Below are 20,324 nucleotides of genomic sequence, written 5' to 3'. Positions count from 1 at the left end.
CTATAGAATACCGTATCTGTTGCTGCGATTTGTACGCCTGTTTGTTCTTATTTTCGTTGAACTATTGACTACTAGTGGGAATGCAAAATTAGCTTTTTTGAGATCTAGACTGAATGAAGAACAAAAAGGATTATAAAACTGCAGCAAAGCTATGGAGCCTTTGTTGCCTTGCTTATAATTTATTTATGATTTACAGTCCTGTCAAATAAAGCTGAAGGTGCCCATACCCTGGGCAAAAAAATATTAAAAAAGAAGAAAGGAAAAAAAAAAGCCTCACTGATTTGTGCCACTCACCAATTGGAAAATTAAGCAAAGCTCAACTTTACATACCCTCATGAATGTATAAATCTAGATCCGTTTTACTGATTAGAATTGACAGAATAATATAATGCAACTAATTTATACCTGACCATACCTGACATATACTTGAACATACTGGTATATACCCACCAGGCAAATATTATAGACTCATTGTGATGAGTCTGTATCTCCAACACAAAAAGTACAAAATAAATTTCTTTTGTACTTGCAAATAAGTCTCAGAATCAGCATATTATATGGAGAACACAACTCCATCCATCACAACAGTTTCAGTAAACTATCTCTTTCAAGCAACCTAGAAAATAACAAGTAGCATTTCCGTGATTAATCTCCTCTTTAGTAAAGGTTGCTAACATATAGCATCTGATGAAAAATTGTAATCATAGATCAGATTTATATTATTCAGTCTTAGTGAGGCAGATTATTTTATTCTTTTCATTTATTTTATAAATAAAATGGAACTTATATCATTTCCAATACATTGTTAAAATGGCACCCACAAATGACGGGAACATATCGCATAGATCCAGGCAAGAAAAAGAACACTTTTAATTCTCAAATGAAATCATTTTCTGGAGGCTGCAAATAGCAAACTACTCGCTCAATATTCATGCAAAGCACCCCAAAACCCTCACTGGGCACAGTTCCGTCTCAGCCAGACTTTAATTCCTTACCTGAATAGCAAGATCCAAAGTATCCATTTCAAGTTCATTATGGATTATGGCAGTGAGGAATCTTTGTCCCTTCACAGTTAACCGGTATTACCTGAACACATGTACTTTCATTTTCCGTATTTATACAAGGACAGACTTTAGTAATTTGCACACTAAAGCTAACAAATAATAAAAACTGAACTTTCATCGTTAGCAGCTTATTGCCCTTGGGTATGTGCAATATTCCAGCCAATACCTGCACATATCAACAGCCTGTAGTAAGAGATGACCAAAAGTTTACTTTCTCTGAACACTGAGATCCAAAGTGCAGCAGAAGCTTATCTTTCACACCCTTGAATATTCGTCCAGTGCAACTCATTTTCCAAGATGGCTGAAAATTACTGCAATAAAATTGAGAAAACTGCATGAACAAGAGCTACAGGAACTGGAGGGTGGGAACTGGGGTGGGGAGGGAAAGAGAGAGAGTTGCCTGAACCCATTAAACAGTAGAATATACTTTAGGTACAGACATGCATGAATAAGTATCCATACATATCTGGTACACACATGTGTATCAATGAACCACAAAAATTCTTCCTTACCTTTTGCTTCACAATATAAGTCACAGACAGGGTAGGAAATGATAACCAGACACAAATGTTAGAGCACAAGACCTAATGATTCAATTACATCAGCTTTATTTATGTATTAGAGAGAAAGGGAAAGTTAACAGTTGTGAATGGAGAAATATCTTAAACTTATAAAACTCAAATCCTTTGTGGAGAAAAGTGTAATGAATTCCAGACCAAGGCTCACATCTTTACATTAAAAATTAGAAGGAATCTGCATACAACAGTGTCACAAACATGGGGCTATGCCTTTTTTAAGGCCCTTAGATAGGATCAAACATGTTGCCTGTCCCTACTTGGACTGTAAAGGGAGCCTAATCAACCCAGACACGAAACCTCCTCTTCAAATGGCTGCAGATATGTCACCTTCATTGCACCTAAAGAATCCAGCCTATTCGTGAATGAGTGTTAGATGTGGAGATCTATCTTATCCTGAGATGAACTACAGTCTAAACTCCACTGTCTTCCACGATCTCAGGAAAAGAACTGTTCGTTTCAGATGAGGATCATCTCTGAAAATGCAATCACCTCTCTCCATAGGCAGAAGGACATGACATTGAGGACCTTCTTGATAAACCAGTTTCAGGATACACACGGATGTAATCCATTTATCAAATTTCATAGCAAAAACTGCATTTTTCCAATTATTTCTATTTGCTTTTTTATTTTCATTTGTTCCCTCACACACTACCCTTAAATATATGCCAAAATATGTTTAAAAAGTTGCATGTATACCTCCTGCGTGCAATAGTGAGATGAGAACTTAGGAACAGATATTGCTTTTATTGGATGTATTGTTAAAAAGCATGAAAAAATGACTTTCTTTCCCCAAAGAATAACTGTTATTTAGAAGAAAATTTTATCTTACCACCTAGTTTTTTTAACTGAAGGGAATGCTTGATGTTCAATTTGGTAGGTATGCTTTTAGTATCCAGTTGTGGTTCTCTTACAAAACCGGAGAGCTCATATTTTCAGAAACACTCATAGATTAGGTTCAGATTAGATGATAACACTAAAATAGCACTTTGTTGTCTGTAGCAGATGAATCCTGCCCCTATACTCAGCCCTGGTGAGGCCTCATCTCGAGGCCTGTGTCCAGTTCTAGGCTCCCCAGTACAAGAGAGACAGGGAGCTACTGGAGAGAATCCAGCACAGGGCTACAAAGATGATCAGAGGGCTGGAGCACCTGCCCTACGAGGAACAGCTGCGAGAGCTGGGCCTCTTCAGCCTGGGGAAGAGAAGACTGAGGGGGGATCTTACCAATGTGGATAAGTATCTGAAGGGAGGGTGGCAAGGGGATGGGGACAAACTCTTTCATATTATTATTATTATTACAAACTCTTTGTAGTTGTCCCATGTGACAGGACAAGAGGCAATGGGCAGAAATTGAAGCACAGGAAGTTCCACCCGAACATGAAGGGGAATCTCTTCACTGTGAGAGTGGCAGAGCACTGGAAGAGGTTGCCCAGAGAGGTGGTGGAGTCTCCTTCTCTGGAGATCTTCAAGGCCTGCCTGGATGCAACCCTGTCTAATATGCTCTAGGTGACCCTGCTGAGCAGGGAGGTTGGACTAGATGATCTGCAGAGGTCCCTTCCAACCTTACTGATTCTATGATTCTAATAAGTGACAGTGAAATCTTCTCAAGAAGTCACCTGCAGTTGATATTTTTTTCCAGTTACGTTCAAGCATTAATTTGTTTTGGTGACATGTCTCATTTTATTTGCAAATTTTTACACTCACTTTATGATAAATTTTAATGTCAATAAAGAATGCAGTAGAAAACAAGTATAAGTGTTACAGAATCACAGAATCACAGAATAGTTGAAGTTGGAAGGGATGTCTGGAGATCTAGTCCAACCCTCCTGCTCAAGCACCTAGAGCATGTCAGACAGGATCGGGTCCAGGTGGGTTTTGAGTATCTCCAGAGAGGGAAAATCTACACCTCTCTGGTCAATCTGTTCCAGTGCTCTGTTACCAATAAAAATTTTTTAAAGCTTAAAAAAAAATCCTTAATCAGTTGTTTTTTTGAAACATTTTCACTACTACAGCATCATATTGAACTCTATTATTAAGCTAAACAAATTCTAGCAGAGAGTCCAGACATTACCACTTTATGTCCTTATGAAATATATATTTTTTTTCTGATCAACAAATAAGGTTACTTAAAGTTTCTTGTTTATCGTGTTTCCTTTCATACACAAGCTTACTCATAATGTGAGTCAACTGTATCAGGAGAATTTATCAGTCCTACAATATTCCTTCTTTAATTTCTGCAGAGCTGAAATAATTCAATGGGATGAAGAAGCTGTGTCTAAACGCTCTAAGGACTTTGACTTGGGTTATTTAAAAGAAATCTCCCATGCAGAAGATTGTATTCCTAAGCATTGTCATCACCATTCAAAATCTGATAATATGGGGCGTCCTGTTGAAAAGCTCAATTCTAACTACTACAATGATCTCAGACAAGTCTTCCTCCACCTGCAGCCCTAAGGAAGTTAAATCTTTTCTGTGTGCCCATTTTCTAGATGGAGTCATCACGGAGGGGGTGAATTCCACATCTCCATCATGAAGCCACTGTAAACCTCTTGATCTTTGATTTTAAAATGCATTGACTGAGCTTCTTCAATCCTGAAGAGAAGGAAAAGTCCAACAAAATACAGGCATTAACAAAGAAGGCTTTCACTGACTGGCTTGCCTATCACCCTGGAGCTGCTCCAAAACCATTTACATGTAGAAGAATCACCGAATCACAGAATGGTTGAGGTTGGAAGGAACCTCTGGTATCCTTGCATCCAGGTAGCTTTTGAATATCTCCAGAAAAGGAGACTCCACAGCCTCTCTGGGTAACCTGTTCCAGGGCTCAGTCACCCTCACAGTAAAGAATTTTTTCCTCATATTTAGATAGAATTTCCTGTGTTTCAGTTTGTGCCTGTTGCCTCTTGTCCTCTCACCGGACACCACTGAAAAGAGTCTGGCCCCATCCTTTTAACACCTTCTCTTCAGATACTTACACACATTGATAAGATCCCCTCTTAGGCTTCTCTTCTCCAGGCTAAACAGGCCCAACTCTCCTGGCCTTTCCTCATGAGATACTTCAGTGCCCTAATCATCTTTGTAATCCTCCACTGGACTGTCTCCAGTAGCGCCATGTCTCTCTTGTATTGCAGAGGCCAGAACTGGATGCAGTACTCCAGGTGTGGCCTCACCAGGGCTGAGTAGAGGGGCAGGATCATCTCCCTTGACGTGTTGGCTACACTCTTCTTAATGTACCCCAGGAGACCATAAGCCTTCGTGGCCACTAGGGCACATTTCTGGCTCATAGTCACTTTGTTGTCCACCAGCGCTCCCAAGTCCTTTTGTGCAGAGCTGCTTTCCAGAAGGTCAGCCCTCAGCTTGTACTGGTACCTAGGGTTAATGCTCCTGAGGTGCAGGACTCTGCACTTGCCCTTGTTGAACCTCAGGAGGTTCCTCTTTGCCCAACTCTTCAGTCTGTCAAGGTCTCTTTGAATGGTAGCAGTCTTCTGGTGTATCAGCCACTCCTCCCAGCTTGGCATCATCAGCAAACTTGCTGAAGAGGCACTCTGACTCTTCATCCACATTATTGATGGAGAAGTTGAACAGAATAGGATCCAGTACTGAGCCCTGGGGGACTCCACTAGCCACAGGCCTCCAACTATGCGCTGCTGATGACAACTCTCTGAGCTCTGCCTTTCAGCCAGTTCTCAGTCCACCTCACTGTCTGCTCATCTATCCCGCACTTCTCCAGAAGCCTTTTTAACTGGAGTGCGGAACAAGAACAAATGGAAAGACAAAGCATCTGTATAAATGCACAAGGATCATTTCCTTCCCATGTTTCCTGTAATGCTTAGGACATCCTCCTCCTAAAACACACATGCACTGTTTTATTTCATCTAGTACTTCACATATACAACACTTATTTCCACAAGTGACTCTTCTACCTTCCCAGACCCACACCTTTTTTTCATAAGCTGTCTTGATCTCATTTTGGACTCCATCACTCATCAGGATTATTTTCAGGCAAGTGCCTCTGTGATTTTTTTCAGTTCTGCCTCTGGAAAGAATGCCTGTCTCAATGGTGACAAAACTGTCTCATTCGCCTTTAAAAATCTTCTTTGAGATTTACTGCATGTTCTGCAGTAAGAATAATTTTTTTAGGTGATTGTGGGAGGAAGTTTGAGAGTAGGTCCAAATCTAACCTTCATCATGCTATAATTTGGCTTATCCTTGGCTCTGTGGGTCTTACTTTTCTTGGACTGACTGTTGAGCAAAACCCAGCCTTGAATGAGAGGACACTCTTTTGTCCCTTATTTTCCTACAAACTGTGCCTCTGGAGGTTCCTAGTCTTTTCTTTCTGATTTGTTTCTGCTTTCCTAGACAGCATTTCCAGCTAGCTCAAGAGCTTCACCTATGCAGTTAATACAGAGGAGTAGATTATAACTGTAGTCTTTCTCACTTAGGTTAATTCCCTTGGCACAGCACAAAGCCTTGAATTTCCCTAAACAACAACATAACTGTTCTCACAGACCTTACAGAAACTTGGTAGCTTTGTGAAACTCCACTGCTCTATCACATTTGAATAAAACTGACAGAATTGGCCTCAAAAGTTAGGATGGAAGGGATAGGCACAGTAAGTTTTTATAATCTTGATTTCTTTGTTTAAAGGATCTGGCAAAAGCTCCTAATGGACATTTTGACTGAGATTTTCAGTCAACTTGGCTTGGTTGTGCCATGATTGAAAAAGGGGAAACTGGTCGAAAGAACAAAAAACACAAAGCATTGTATTATAAAGGCAAACAAAGAGGGTGTGGGACATCCCTTTTTGAAAAAACTTCTGTAAAACTAGGATGTCGGAAAGAGAGGCAGCAGTTTCCCAAGTGTACTAAATGCTTGCAGACAGAACAGCCAGGAGTCAGACAAGCTGAAGTATAAAACTGAGGAAACTGACTGAATTTTTTTGCTGGTCTTCAACAAAGCACAGAACTGAAAATATGAAAAAAAAGTTATCAATATTCAGATATGTTTGCAAATAGAGGGGAACACTCATGTGTGTGATAGACAAAAAACACACTATCAAGCTGTTCATTATATAATTTTAAGCCTTATCTTTGTGTTTGCTGGCTGAATACTGTCCTCTTTGCACAGGAGAATGAGGAAGACTATTCCTATGTTGTTCTACCTAGGAATACATACAGAGATGAAGAGAGAAACAAGAAGTTATTCTGGTCTTTCAGCATAGATCTTTACATGTACTTTTTCCCCAATGAGATTGTTCAAGCCTCTCTAGCCCTATTGGATGCTGAATATACAGTCACAAACTTCAGTGGCAATAAAGATATGAGGACAAAGGTTCACTACAACCATACCTCATACAGAAGTCTTACAGTTCTTACTATTCAGGTAAGAAATCATACTTTTACTTAATCCATAAATAAAGAAAACATTGCATTTACAATGATATTTCAATTAGTTCATATGGATTTAATGGGTTGCACTGACATGAATGAACTTGCCTGATGGAGTTACATTGTTGCTGGTTTTAGATGGGAATATCTCTCTCTGAGAGCACTTTTAGCTATCTAGTAACTGGAGATGTGAGGGGGAAAATAATAATAAAATGAATAGAAAGGCTGAGGAAATCATGAGGGTTTGTTGTTGATAGAGAAGACTGAGGAATACTTTTGATAAAAATATTAAGTACATAAAAGTCATCTTCAGAAAGAAAAGTGAATGTGCTATTTTTCATGTTTAAATGAATGTGAGAAGTTATGACCATAGTAGAATTTTCTCAGGATAATGATACTTAAATCCTTGAATAGTTGTATGCTTACAGAAACTCTATTAGGAGCTTTTAAAAGCCTGTTAAAAACTATCAGGAAAATCTTTGTTAAAATCCCTAGCAACCAAAATTTCTACTATTCTACAACTGCCAGACTCCAGAGAATGCATGTCCTGGGATAGAAGAATCTGTATTGAAACATTGTAGCAGCATAGGTTTTTAACTGAAAAAATATTGTTCAGTAGAAGACAGGAAAAGGTGCTTGCATTTCCTACTGTTCAATTTTTATAGGCTCGCTGGTATGTATTAGCATGGGAAAAACAAAACCAGCAACACATTTTACAGAAAGAAAGCCCCAATAATAATAATTTTTAAAGTGTAGTCCTTGATTTAGTTATGTTATGCCATTTCAACTCACTGGTCAGCTCAAGTTACAAACCTTCAACATGAGTATGCTCTAGGATTAGCTCAATAGTAATTTTGAGAGCCAAGATTCTGAATGGAAGTTTGACAGCTTACCATTTGTTAAGGTATGAAGTTTCTCTTTAAATCACTGAGGTAAGCCAACAGGAAGACCAATACAGTAATATTTCTTGTTCCTAGGAATTTTTCCATGAGGGTTTTTTTCAGTAAGAAAGGGGAAAAAAACCAATAGTCTGGTAATATTGATAGAGAAGATGAGATGCTTTTAACTCTTCACTAAAAGGAGAAAGTTGCCAGTGAAAGTAATGGAGATTTTATGGAAGACAGAGGTAAGTATGAACAGATGAATAGAGCAGGCGAAGTGTATGTCTTCTGCACCACTCACTGTATGTAGAAAAATTTAGTAGGAAGATATAGAAGGAAAAGATGCTTTGCAATCCTCTTTGCTTTTGACAGTATCAAATCCATTATCCATAAGTTTATTCTCATTTTTCCCTATTGTGTTGAGTTCTCTCTACGCTTACACTTGTTATTTTGACTCGAACATGTGAAGAGACCAAAGGAATCCTACCAAAAGAGTCAAAGAATTTCACCTGGAAGTTTTGCTTTTGTCCCTGTTGATTAGGAAGCCTGGATATTGATGGGTTCCCAGTTGCAGTGGTTGACAGCTATTCACATATTGACTTTTCAACACATACCACATCTGATCGCAGGTAAAGATAATTCCACTTTGAATATATGTTAATACATCATCTTCTTTCTGCCAAGGTTCATGGAAATATGGAAGTAAAAAATAATGAGTATACATTCTTTGTCTTTTTTTTCTTTTTCTTTTTAACTTGGATGACATATGAGGCTTAAAATACTTACCGAATATAAGCATGCAGTGCAGTCTGTGACATGTTAAACCTAGAAGATATGATAGGACCTGCAGGAAATTTATGACCCTCTAATGAACGAGGGCCAAGTGGGATACTTCAGGGTAAGTAAGTCAGATAGCACCAGATACCTTGGTGTAATCAACTGAATTGTGCCCAAGGTAGTCAGTTCACAGATTTTACTACCCACTTTTAGATCTCCACAAAGTTGCCCATGCATAAACATCTACTAGTATTTTAAATATGGCAGAGTTTTCTCTTTGCCCCTAGCTGCTTTAAAAGAGAACAAACATACTGTATACTGTGTTCTACATCTGCCAGTCCTGTGTCTAGGGTATCTCAAGGCATCAAAGATGGCACAAGATCATATTTTCTGGCAACTGTATCCCATGAAAAGAACAATTAATTTGAATTTAGAGAAATTTTCAATGAATAAGGGTAGGTTTCTACTACAGGATGAACAGAACAGTCTCTGTCTCCATTATCTATAGTAGGAATTTAGTCAACTGAAATGTAAACATTTCCTTATGGACAACTATATTTAGGTGCCCTATTCTGACCCTGAATCCCATTCTCTGTGAATTATTGAGGAGTCTAACCACAAATATCTAGTGCCATTGTAAATACTTTACCGTATCTGGTATTTCTTGTCAAATGGAGCTGGAAAAATAATGATTTGAGATTGATGTAGATTTGTGTCCTTCAGATTTGGTAAGATGTCATACCTTACAGTATAGGAAATTCTTATTCCTGGATGTTGCATGGTAGATTGTTAACATGCCATAAAATAAAGTCAAGCCGCTATGACATGACTTCTTTGAAAGTCCATGCTGGATTTTATATATTATTTTGTCATTTCCAAGGTGCCCTCCTTCCATTCCAGTATCTTTCTTCAACTGCTATAAAATGTCCTAATTTTCCCTTTTTCTTCATTTCCAACATAAATATTGTGAGTGGGATTCATCTCATATAGCTTTAGAAGTATCAAATTTGGATATCCATCTTCAAAGCAGTCACCTAGGTTTCTCCATTAAAATAAATAAATAAATAAATAAATAAATAAAACTCAGGACCAGAAAGTCATTGGTCCTTTTACAAAGGCTATGATTATTTCATATCTGAAACTGCCTGTCTGCCTTTACCATATAGCTATCTTGCATATCCTAAGACATTTCAAATGACACTAGGTACTATTGTTTAGACAACTGAATCCCACCTAGCCATTTTTGTTTGATAAATTCTGCATCCTATGCTTGACCTCTTACAGACTTTCCAATGTTCACCCATTTTCCATGTTTTTGCATTAGTAGTCACTAATGCCTGCGGACTTGCTTCAGTTAGTGTTCAAATTGCTGAAGGACAGATTTCATGAGCCTCACATTATCTGAACATTATTTGGTTGCTTATGTAATCTGTCACGTTATTTTTTTATTTTTCTTTTGTGTTCCTCTCCTATTGATACGGTTATTTGTTCTATTAGTTGCCTGAATTAGGGTCACATAAAATGTGAAATGTACAAACATAAACAACTGAAAGAGGGAGATTTTGCAATTATGTTTCCATATAGGTCAATTCGTAAGCTCTCTTCCTTATACTTCAGTCACTGGAGTCATTGGAGAAGGGGTCATTCTGCCTTGCCATGTGGTAGCAGAGCACATTCCTGAGATATTTTCTGTCCAGTGGATATTTAATGAACAATATGAAAAAATAACTGTGAGCAGATATGATGAAAAAAACAAAAAAGAGACACAAGATGAGAGATACCAAGGCAGAACAGAGTTTTTCCACAGTGAATTTAGAGCTGGAAACATGTCTCTGCACTTGAAGAATGTCAAGAACTCTGACAAAGGATCATATACTTGTGTGGTCTCTTTTGACAACCAGCACTACGATGTGCTCATTGAACTGGAAGTGGCAGGTCAGTGGCTATTCTCTCTTGTATGGTATACGAAGAGCTGAACAGGAACATATATGTATCAATATCTGACTGAGGGAATCATCACATAATTTATTTTTAATATAATTTGATTGATTATCTGTGTTTATGGAAGGAATGTGAGATATGTTTGATTCAAGACAGTTCTCTCTAAATTAATGGCTGTATCAGATATCTGAGGTAAGATCTAGCTCCAGTTTTAGATACCTGCATTTAGGTACCTGAATACATGCATCTGCATGTGAGCTGTTAATTTAATTTCCTTTATACTCAATGGAAACCTAGTCAGTAAATTCAGGGAAGTCTACAATTATTTAGCTGATAAATGTAAAGTTAAATTCAGGCTTCTGCTGTGTAACTACCCATGATTAAACCAGTTGTATAGGCTTTCCACAAAGTCAGCATAGTCAATGGTACACACACTTATTGAGTCCATTTAGTCTCATACCAGTACCTTACTGCTCATATTGCTGCATGGCCATGGCAAGAAAGCAAGGTAGTACATAGACCTTCACTGTTGCAGTTTCCATTTCAGTGCATTAATAGACATACATCTGGTAGCTTAAGTTAGTGTGATTGCCTTGGAAAAGAACAAATATTTCTTACTCTTTCCCTGCTACAGAAGAATAAATTTATACTAGCTAAGTGTGGTGGGTGTGACTTTCAGCCCCTTTAAATAGTAAAATTAGACAAGACTTTCTCAAATATGGAGTCCATTCCCCTACTGTTCTACACAATCATGACACAAGATCTCAATGAACAAAAAGGAAGATGAGCCATTTTAAAGCCAGAGAAGATACATCTCTTACTCTGCATGGAAAACTTTTCAAAATCTCTCTTCTCTGAGCATTAAGGAACAACTTCTGATATCAAGAAAATGAGCTGTGAGACATTTTTTTGACAGTAGAATTCATCTGTACCATGCCAGTAATAGCTAAACTTGCAATAGTGAGCCTGGCACTAATATTTGCTGTTTCAGGGACAGATTGCATTATTTGTTCATAGACTTCCTACAATCCATTATTACTCATGATTTCATAGATTTTTTTTTAATTTTACTGGCAGTCTCCGTGCAGAACTGGTGTCCCCATTTAGTATTATCTGTTGTACTGTCCATTAAGTGTTTCCTTACTCTCAATTTGATAGACTCTGACCAAGAAGAACTACTGACCATAAAGAAAGCAACTTCAGGGCCTAAGTCTCTATCATATTTTAAGTTCAGGAAAGTCTTTTTATGTAATCTCATGCAAATTTTAAAAAAAGTGTTAAATTCAAGTGATTCCCTTAAAAAATGGACCATTTTCCACACTCAGTACTGCTTAAAATGTAGAATATGTATGGTTTTCCCTTAGCTAGAGGTGATGTGCCTTCCATTTTCCTGAGGAGCTATGTGAAGCAGGGTATCAGCCTCACTTGCCACACAGAAGGGTGGCTTCCTGAACCTCGGGTGATTTGGCTGGATGGTCAAGGACAGATCCGGAAGGAACTATCAACCACGAAGATAACGATGATGCCTGCAGGCCTATACAGTGTCATAACTTCCATGAACCTGGAACCAGGATCTGATATGGAAGTCTCTTGCAGGATAGTTAACAATCTGTTAAACACAACAAGTGAGTCCCGAGTCCTGATTTCAGGTGAGTGAACTTCAGATAGACTGTCTGCTAAATGAAAATGATTCCATTTTTATGTCGTGAGATATCCTGAAGATGTATCCAAAAATCAGTGTGTAGTGTTGGAGAAGTTTATGGGAGCTGCAATCATCATCCACCTTTTTCCCTTCACCTAGTTTACTGCACAGCTTTCAATAGAGCTTCCTGAGTCAGGCTCTTATCTGAAAAGGGGGCAGATATTATCAACATTTTCTGTCTTTCTTTCTTTTCCAAATTCAGTAGAGTGAATTTATTGGTGCTGAATTAAAATGGATTAAAAATACAACTGTATACACATAAAAAAATGGCATGTTTCCTCTGTGATAGTTATGCACTCTAAAAGCTTCATTACTGAGAAATATATGACCAGACTGTTTAATAAGTGAACTGGTGTGTTTCACAGTGAAACACAGTGACTGGAGGGCAACCTGTGGAAGCAGGTGTACTTAATCAATGTAACAATGGGGTTCAGCGTAGCCTCCCCTACAACCATTCCTAGGAAAATTCATATAAAACACTCAGCTCCTCAGACTTATCATCCACATCTTGAGTTAAAATTTTATTTACAGCTTAAGTATTAATAGAATAAAACTTCTTTTGGTTGTTTTTACAGATGTTTTCTTTCCATCCATTTCCAAATTGCTAGCTGTCTTCCTGGTAATATTATGTCTTAGCATGGTGCTTATTTCCTCTACATTCTATAAGCTGAGAAGTAAGTATTTCTTCATATTTTAGTCAACATATAGCAATATCATAACAGTTGATATTGAAACCTGTGACTGTAACAAAAACTCACAGGCAAAATTGTCAGTGACTGCTTAATAACAAAATTCAAAAGATGGAACAGAAAAGGCATGGGAAAGCACATGTGCTGAGCAAGAAGAAATTCAAATTGCATGTCGTTTTCTCAGATGGCTTTAGGTCTGACAAGAGTAGCTTTCTGAGATAAATTGTATGTGTAAGCTCATTTCTGAAAAAATTAGGGAGATAGAGATAACTATAGAAGGTTACCAGTGACAATGGTACCTATATGACAAACTAGAGAACTGAGTTCTGTCTATATTACTCTAGAATAACATGTACAAAAGTTTTTTCTTGCTTTTTTCTTTTTTAATCAGGTAACCACAAGAAAACAGTAAAATCAGGTAAGTAATGAAAAAGATGAAAGTGAATATTATGAAAATATACTAGGTGTACAGTTTATTTATATTAAATTAAAGAACTAATTTGCAGTCCTAGCTGCATCTAGAAGTTTCACAGAATCACAGAAGACTTGAAGTTGGAAGGGACTTCTGGAAATCATCTGGTCCAACTACCTGCTTAAGCAGGGTCAGCTAGCCCATGAAAATATCAAGTCAGATTTTGAGCATCTCCAAGGGTGGAGATTCCACATCCTCTGTGGACAACCTGTTCTAATGCTCAATCACCCTCACAGTAAAAAAACTCTTTCTTAGATTCAGATGGAACTTCTTGTGCTTTAGTTTGTACTCTTTATCTTTTGTCATGTCACTGGGCACCAGTGAAAAGAGTCTGGCCCCAGCCACTTTATATCCTCCTATTCGATATCTAAACATTTCTAAGATCCTCCCCTGAGCCTTCTCTTCTCCAGACTGAACAGTTCCAGCTCTTTCAGCCTTTCCTCATATGAGAGATCCTCCAGTATCTTCATCATTTTATGGTCTTTTGCTGGACTCAATTCAGTAGCTTCATGTCTCTCTTGTACTGGGAAGCCCAGAACTGGACATGGTACTCCGGATATGATCTTACCAGCATTGAGTAGAGAGGCTGCTCTTCCTAATGCAGACCAAGATATCACTGACCTTCTTTGTGATGAGCACACTTTGCACTTGCTCTGAGTCAATTTGAGTGGCCTGCGTTCAACTTGTTCTCTGCCTGGTCACTGAGGTCGTTCTCCAAAAAGCTGCTCTCCAGCTGCTCAGCCCTGAGCCTGAACTGATACATGGCGTTTCAGGGTTTTTCATTTTATTTTTGCACCACGCAAAGTGATGAGATCCAATATGAGTTCTTTCAGCTGTGCCTTATAAACAGAGCCTATTTCCTTTTCTCATTAAAGCCTAGTCATTACCATATGCTAACTGACATACTGTACCATATCATTCATATTTAGATTTTCTTTGTAATTGTTCCAGAGTTAACTAAGGGATCAAAAGTTCCTTTGATTCTTTAGAATAGGAAAAACTAAATGAATTAATAGAATCAAAAGCAATTCAAGTATCCAATTTAAGGCCTATCATAAGGCTCTAAAAGTAGGAGAGGTTTACCCAGTGGGTACTTTTCCCTGGTCCTGATGCCAGTTGGCATGGCATAGCTCACATCCACTGCGTTTAACTTTCCTGTTCATCAGGATAAAATATTCATATTCGAACCATCTATTGGCAATGGCTTGTGCCTCATGTTGTCTCTCAAAACAACATCTGTCTGTTGTTTGGAAGAGTATCAACAGATTCATGTCATAACCATGTCAAAGACTATTCTAACAAATGAATTACATGAATAGTTGTGTTTCCTGAGGTGCATCTGGCCTTACTCCCTCAAACTATTTAGAAATTAAGGATGCATGTATCCATGGGGTCAAAAAGATTTATTCGCAATCTCTGAACCTGAAGCTACAGCTAAAATGAGACTCACCCAGGAAAGACTGAATTTCTCAAAGTATTTCATGTTATCACTCTCTCTCTCTCTCTTTTTGTTTTTTTTTTTTTTTTAATTTCCTTTAGCAATCAGCAATGTCTTAGTTTATGAGTAAAGTCTCTGGTCTAACAAGAAGCCACAGGATGTTTATTAGGTTAAAATGGACAAAAGTCTTAACTCCACTTATTTCAGTTGACACTTAATTTTCACTGTTGAAGGACAAGGGAGTTTTATAAGAATAAGCAACATTGTGATCTAATTTTCTTTATTTTTTCAGTAAAAGTGAAGATGGCAATGGAAGAAGGTAAAAGTCTTTTGCATTTGAAATGATGCTAAGATATTCAAAGATAACTAAGATGTAAATCAAGGGAGGCAATATTTAAATGCATGCTGATTTTCAAGGTATTAATTGCAGGAGAAACAGCACTTTTCAATGTTAAGGAAAAAGTGACAACCTTATACAGTATAATGAAGGCTGTAGATGCTTGTGAAGAAACAACTTGGGCCAGCAGTGACCTCTTTGATAACTCAGCCCTGATCACTCCTGTTCAATGGGACTTTCTTTTCAAGTTTCTAGCACTCCATCTCTTCTAAGTGATTACTCTTCTGCCTTTTTCAAGACTATTCAGACCGATCCTTAGTCAGCCGAGTGAACCTCTGCATCCCATTAACTTTATTCATGAATCTGTACTGACAATAATAGGAGCCTACAGCTCAATCCACTTGCTTGCATACAGGTGTCCTGTAGTATTTGCGATGCTCTTGGATATCCCACTTAACTCCTAGTAGCCACCTAGGAAGAAAGCAAATATGTCATAGATTTTGGATGGTATTTGACGGTCTGTGCAGAGATGTCAGACACCCTTGAGCATCCCAGGTATCTGTACGCAAGGAAATGAGTCATGCCTTTAATGTCTAGGCTCCCATGGCAACCAGTGGGCATCTTCATGATGTAATCAGATACATCTAAGGAGGGATTCAGTTGCTTTTCATTGCCATTTCAGACACTCTTTGTTATTTGGGACACCAGGGCATGGCTACCAGCACTAACAGAGAATCAGCAGAAAATCAGAGCCCTACTGGAGAGGTACCTATGTGCCAGCTGGGATACTCCACAGCATGCCAAATGCAGTAGGTTCCTATTTGTGGGCTACAGTTAAAATAAAGTTAGAGTTTGGGATGGATTCATGGATTACACTGTTGAAATTCCTCTGGATTTACACTTACTAAACTAAAAGGAGTTAAGACAATGAAAATAGCTATACACCACAGATATATGTGCTGTAAGGCTATGCAGTTTTTATGTTTACCTTATTAAAGCCATCAAGCCAGTTTGTCGCAGACCTTACACTGATATCTACATTCTGTATTTTCTAGAAAAAGAACAGCTGAAGTCAATGTTAGGTAAGATACTTAAGTTGTTCATTGCATTTATTTGTCTTTGTGCTACTGATATGCCCAAATGTTTTTGTCTAGCTACTGGGTCTGATGGCACTCTTCAATGTGTTGAAGTACCTAAAATTAAAAGCAGTAATAAAATGAATCAACAGAATTCTTATTGAAATACTTGAGGGCATAGTCTGAGATACTTACTTTTCTCTTTTCAAAAGAAGACCTTAGGTATTGTAGAGATTTTTTTGTGTGCTTAGCTGTAAAACAATCTAACAGAAAGCATATTGGAATGATGTATTTTTCGCAGAAGTGATGCAGGTTTAACAATGAAGCTTTATGGAATACCATATAAAAGTCCAGTTTATAACTTTTAATTTCCATTTTATACCCAATAGCAACCCCGTTAACCTAATTTCTTTTCTTCTTTTCTGTGTGCTGAACATTTTAGAGAGAGAGAAAACCACAAATAAAACAGGTAAATCTCATTTTAACAAAACCAAATTGAGGATGGATGCAGTCCTGCCTATAACTAAGCTAGTACGTTTAATTACCTTGTTTTTCTACTTTTAATCACTTCTCAAAGATGTGATTAGAGGTGACTATAATACAAAGAGGCCAATGATATTTACCTCCATCCCTTCACACACAGAGTATGTTGTGCCTGTGTTATTGCGTGGATCATGGTCCACCGATCTCTCTCAAGGCCTTGCATTAGCTCTTCTTTCTCCCTTCTGTCTGTCTCTGGACACGACTTCAAGTTTCTCAAAATGAGTGCTCGTAGCTCAGATTTCTCATTCTTTCTTTTTCCTCTTTTCAGTGGGGGTCTTTCTATGCCAACTCAGACATAAATTGACTGAAACCACAAACTGAAAACCACAGCTTTTTCACTTTCTCCTCATTGCCACTTTCTCTTTAGCTCTTTCTTCAAGATTTTCTTGCCTGTAAAAAGAGTTGAAGCGCTTTATTTCTTACTTGGCATTTCCAATTAGCTCTTCTTTCATGTTTTTTTTTTAAACCACCTAGCTCATTAGTGCAGTTGTGACCGTAGTAAGCAACTTCAGCTTTTCTGTTTGCCTCATATTCCCCACAAATCTCTTACTGACTCCTAAAAAAGAAAAAAAAGAAAAAAGAAAAAAAAAGCAAACCAGTGACAGTTTGTGCCTTCTTTCCATCTAGTGATGACTTAAGGTTCAATAACTTTTTTATTTTATTTTTATTTTTATTTTATTTTAACCTTCCTCTCCATCACATGCTGCATAAGATTTGGAGATTACTGGTTTCTACTTTCTCCTATCTATAAAGTAAAGCATATAAGTCATTTGAATTTGTAATGACATATGCAAAATCAGAACTTCTTAGGATTTTCTCAGCTCAGGATTCTGCTAAATTCTTAACAGATCTGGGCAAAAATTAGAACCAGAACATTTAAATGTTACTGATAAAAGGTTGTAATTTCTTTTATCCTACTAATTTAATGACAGAAATTTCACACATAATTATACACACTGTTCCCACAAGGAACAACTGCGAAAATAATTCCAGTGTCATTCTCACAAACCTTATTTATTTTGTCCTTGTGTTTTTACTTCATTCATTCATGCTATTCTTTTACAGCAAAGTCTGCACTCAGAGAACGCTTTGGTAAGAAAACGCCTCATATATAAATCTTACATTCTTGTCAACCTTCAAAATAATAAGGCAAATGTTTAGGTCTGTGGGTACCATCCTTGAATCCCTGTAAGATTCTGTTCTTTTCTTCAAGAAATATCTCACACGACTTCCTCTCTTGACACTTTGTCTCTTGGCAACAAGTTTTTCTTGCTTAACGTTACAACACAGCTAGAGACATTGTTGATATCTAAAAAGCTTTTATCAAAGTAAAGATGAGCTGCAATTCCTTCCAGTAACATAGCACAGCCCACTGACTTCTGAGACTCATACTTTTCATACAAAGCAAGAGTAGTTAGTTCCAGTCTCCTCTGGTAAAGTCACAAACAAGAAATCTAACTCATGATCTTCTTTAGAAAATGTTCCCAGCACAAGTCTTTTGGATGGAAGTTGATCTACTTTCCTGCTCCTTTAACCTTCTCCCTTTCAAAGAATACATTCCAGGAATACATGGAAACACCAGAGCACTTTGCAGTAGGGAGCTGAAGCTAGTATCAACAGAGTTCAGGAGGCTTACAAAAAGAACTTGAGCTTTTAGTATGCTACAGAAGAGCTCTTCCAGGAAGGATGCAGACTTGTCTTGCCTTCCCAGAAAGTCGGGCACATTATGATGAAAGCCAATAGGACACACAGAAGCATCCAGGTCAGACATAGGTACAGGAATGAACATCCCTGAGTACACACTGAAAAAACAGTAAGAAAATCAGACCTTCTCTTAAATAATCCCATCTAGCTTCTCCTTCAGCTGGCCCCCAGCTGCTTTAGTAAAAGGTTTGTTGAGCATAATCCTTAGACTACGGTGTAAATGCAGAGCTGATGAAATCTGAAGGCCCAGTTCTGTCATTCAACATTAGAACACAGATTGAGATATTTAAATAGTTTGAATTAAAAAGACTGCAGGTAAAATTACAGGATTCTGTCATCTTTTATGCTTTGGGATTGTCTGTTTTTTCTGTTCTCTTATTTTTATTTTTATTTTTTTTTAATGGAATCACAAAACAAAAAACAAATGTCAGTGACTGGAACACATTTCCCTTTCAGATCAACTTAAAGCTGAGTTGGGTAAGTCATTTTAAAATGCTAAGTAATTATTAGAAGTGTTGATGCGTTAAGAGGAATAAGATCAATACTGATGCAGAATCACAATGAAGACAATTTCACGTGAGTAGGCTGAAACAGTTTAGTTTGAGAGCTATTTCACTGCCTCATAGATTCATAAAATATTGATGGTCATTTCTTTTTTTCTAGATTTCTGGGAAGCTCAGAGCCACGCAGGTAAGCTGACAGGAAGAATGGTGGGGAAATGGTGTGGCCAGCTCTCTGAGTTACCCTGAAAGTCAGCATCATGTTTCTAGAGATGTACCAGCCGAGATGGAGTCAAAGGCATGTGCCTTCACTTGGCCTGTTCTAAAGGAAATGAGGCTAAGATGTGTGAGAAGAGGAGTTGTTGAAAGGTGTCAAAGTATGAATGCAATGTCAATGTACGAGGGGGCAATTCTGGAGAAGACAGATAGTCATGTGGAAAGGGAAAGAGAGAGACTTATTCTAGAGTGTGTGGGGAAAGAGCCACTTGGACTTGTGCCCTGAGAGAGGAGATGGCTGTGACAGCTCCTTTGCTCATCAGCATTGGATGCAATGTTTTGGGGAATGTTTGAAGTCTTTGCTGAATCAAAGTAGCACTGCTCAGTTCCTGGAACATTTCATCTCCTTGTGCCTTGTGGATTAAAAGGTCTCCAAAGTCACCCTGCTAAGTGGATTATCCTCCTTTTCCCTTCCAGTATCCATTACTGTGAATCCAGCTGGCCGAGACCTAGAGCTCCAAGTGTCTGGAGCACTGAACACCAAGAGCAACAACCCCTCTGAATCTGCTGATCTGAGCACTCCCTCCACAGTCCGCATCCTGGTGGGGCAGGAAGGGTTTGCAGCTGGGAAACACTACTGGGAGGTGGAGGTGGAACAGCAGCAGGACTGGGTGCTGGGGGTAGTGAGGGAGAAAGGGAAACAAGATGTGGGAGGTGTACTTTCCATGGAGGACTACTGGGCTCTGCACAGATCCCAGGGAGAGCTTTTCTCTAGCAAAACAGACATTCAGATTGAGAAGAGGCAGCTGCATTATTCAGTGATTGGTGTATTTCTGGACTTGGAGGAAAGGCAAGTCAAATTTTATGAAGCAGTGCAGATGGTGCTCCTGGTAACACTCCCTATAAGCTTTGGAAAGGAAGCGGCAAAAATGTTTTACCCATTTGTACCCAAAAGGGAAGGGGCACTCAAACCTTTTCTTATCCACCCAGTTAGAATACCTTCTATTCTGGAAAAACTGTGA

The 20,324-nt window shown here is 38.2% G+C and overlaps 1 protein-coding gene across 1 annotated transcript; it reads left to right on the top strand.

Moving 5' to 3' along the window:
* Positions 1–3,016: 3,016 nt before the first annotated feature.
* Positions 3,017–20,324, top strand: LOC134149742 (butyrophilin subfamily 2 member A1-like). Its single transcript, XM_062592947.1, has 14 exons — positions 3,017–3,037; positions 6,767–7,021; positions 8,449–8,536; positions 10,269–10,619; positions 11,990–12,274; positions 12,903–13,001; positions 13,408–13,434; positions 15,219–15,245; positions 16,319–16,345; positions 16,782–16,808; positions 17,948–17,974; positions 19,043–19,063; positions 19,250–19,276; positions 19,780–20,324. The coding sequence occupies exons 1-14, from the start codon at positions 3,017–3,019 to the stop codon at positions 20,322–20,324; spliced, it is 1,827 nt and encodes a 608-aa protein (XP_062448931.1).

Source organism: Rhea pennata, chromosome 21 (assembly GCF_028389875.1).
Source record: "Rhea pennata isolate bPtePen1 chromosome 21, bPtePen1.pri, whole genome shotgun sequence".
NCBI classification, from domain to species: Eukaryota; Metazoa; Chordata; class Aves; order Rheiformes; family Rheidae; genus Rhea; species Rhea pennata.
Note: the sequence above shows the minus strand (reverse complement) of the source record. Positions and strands in the feature narration are given on the sequence as shown.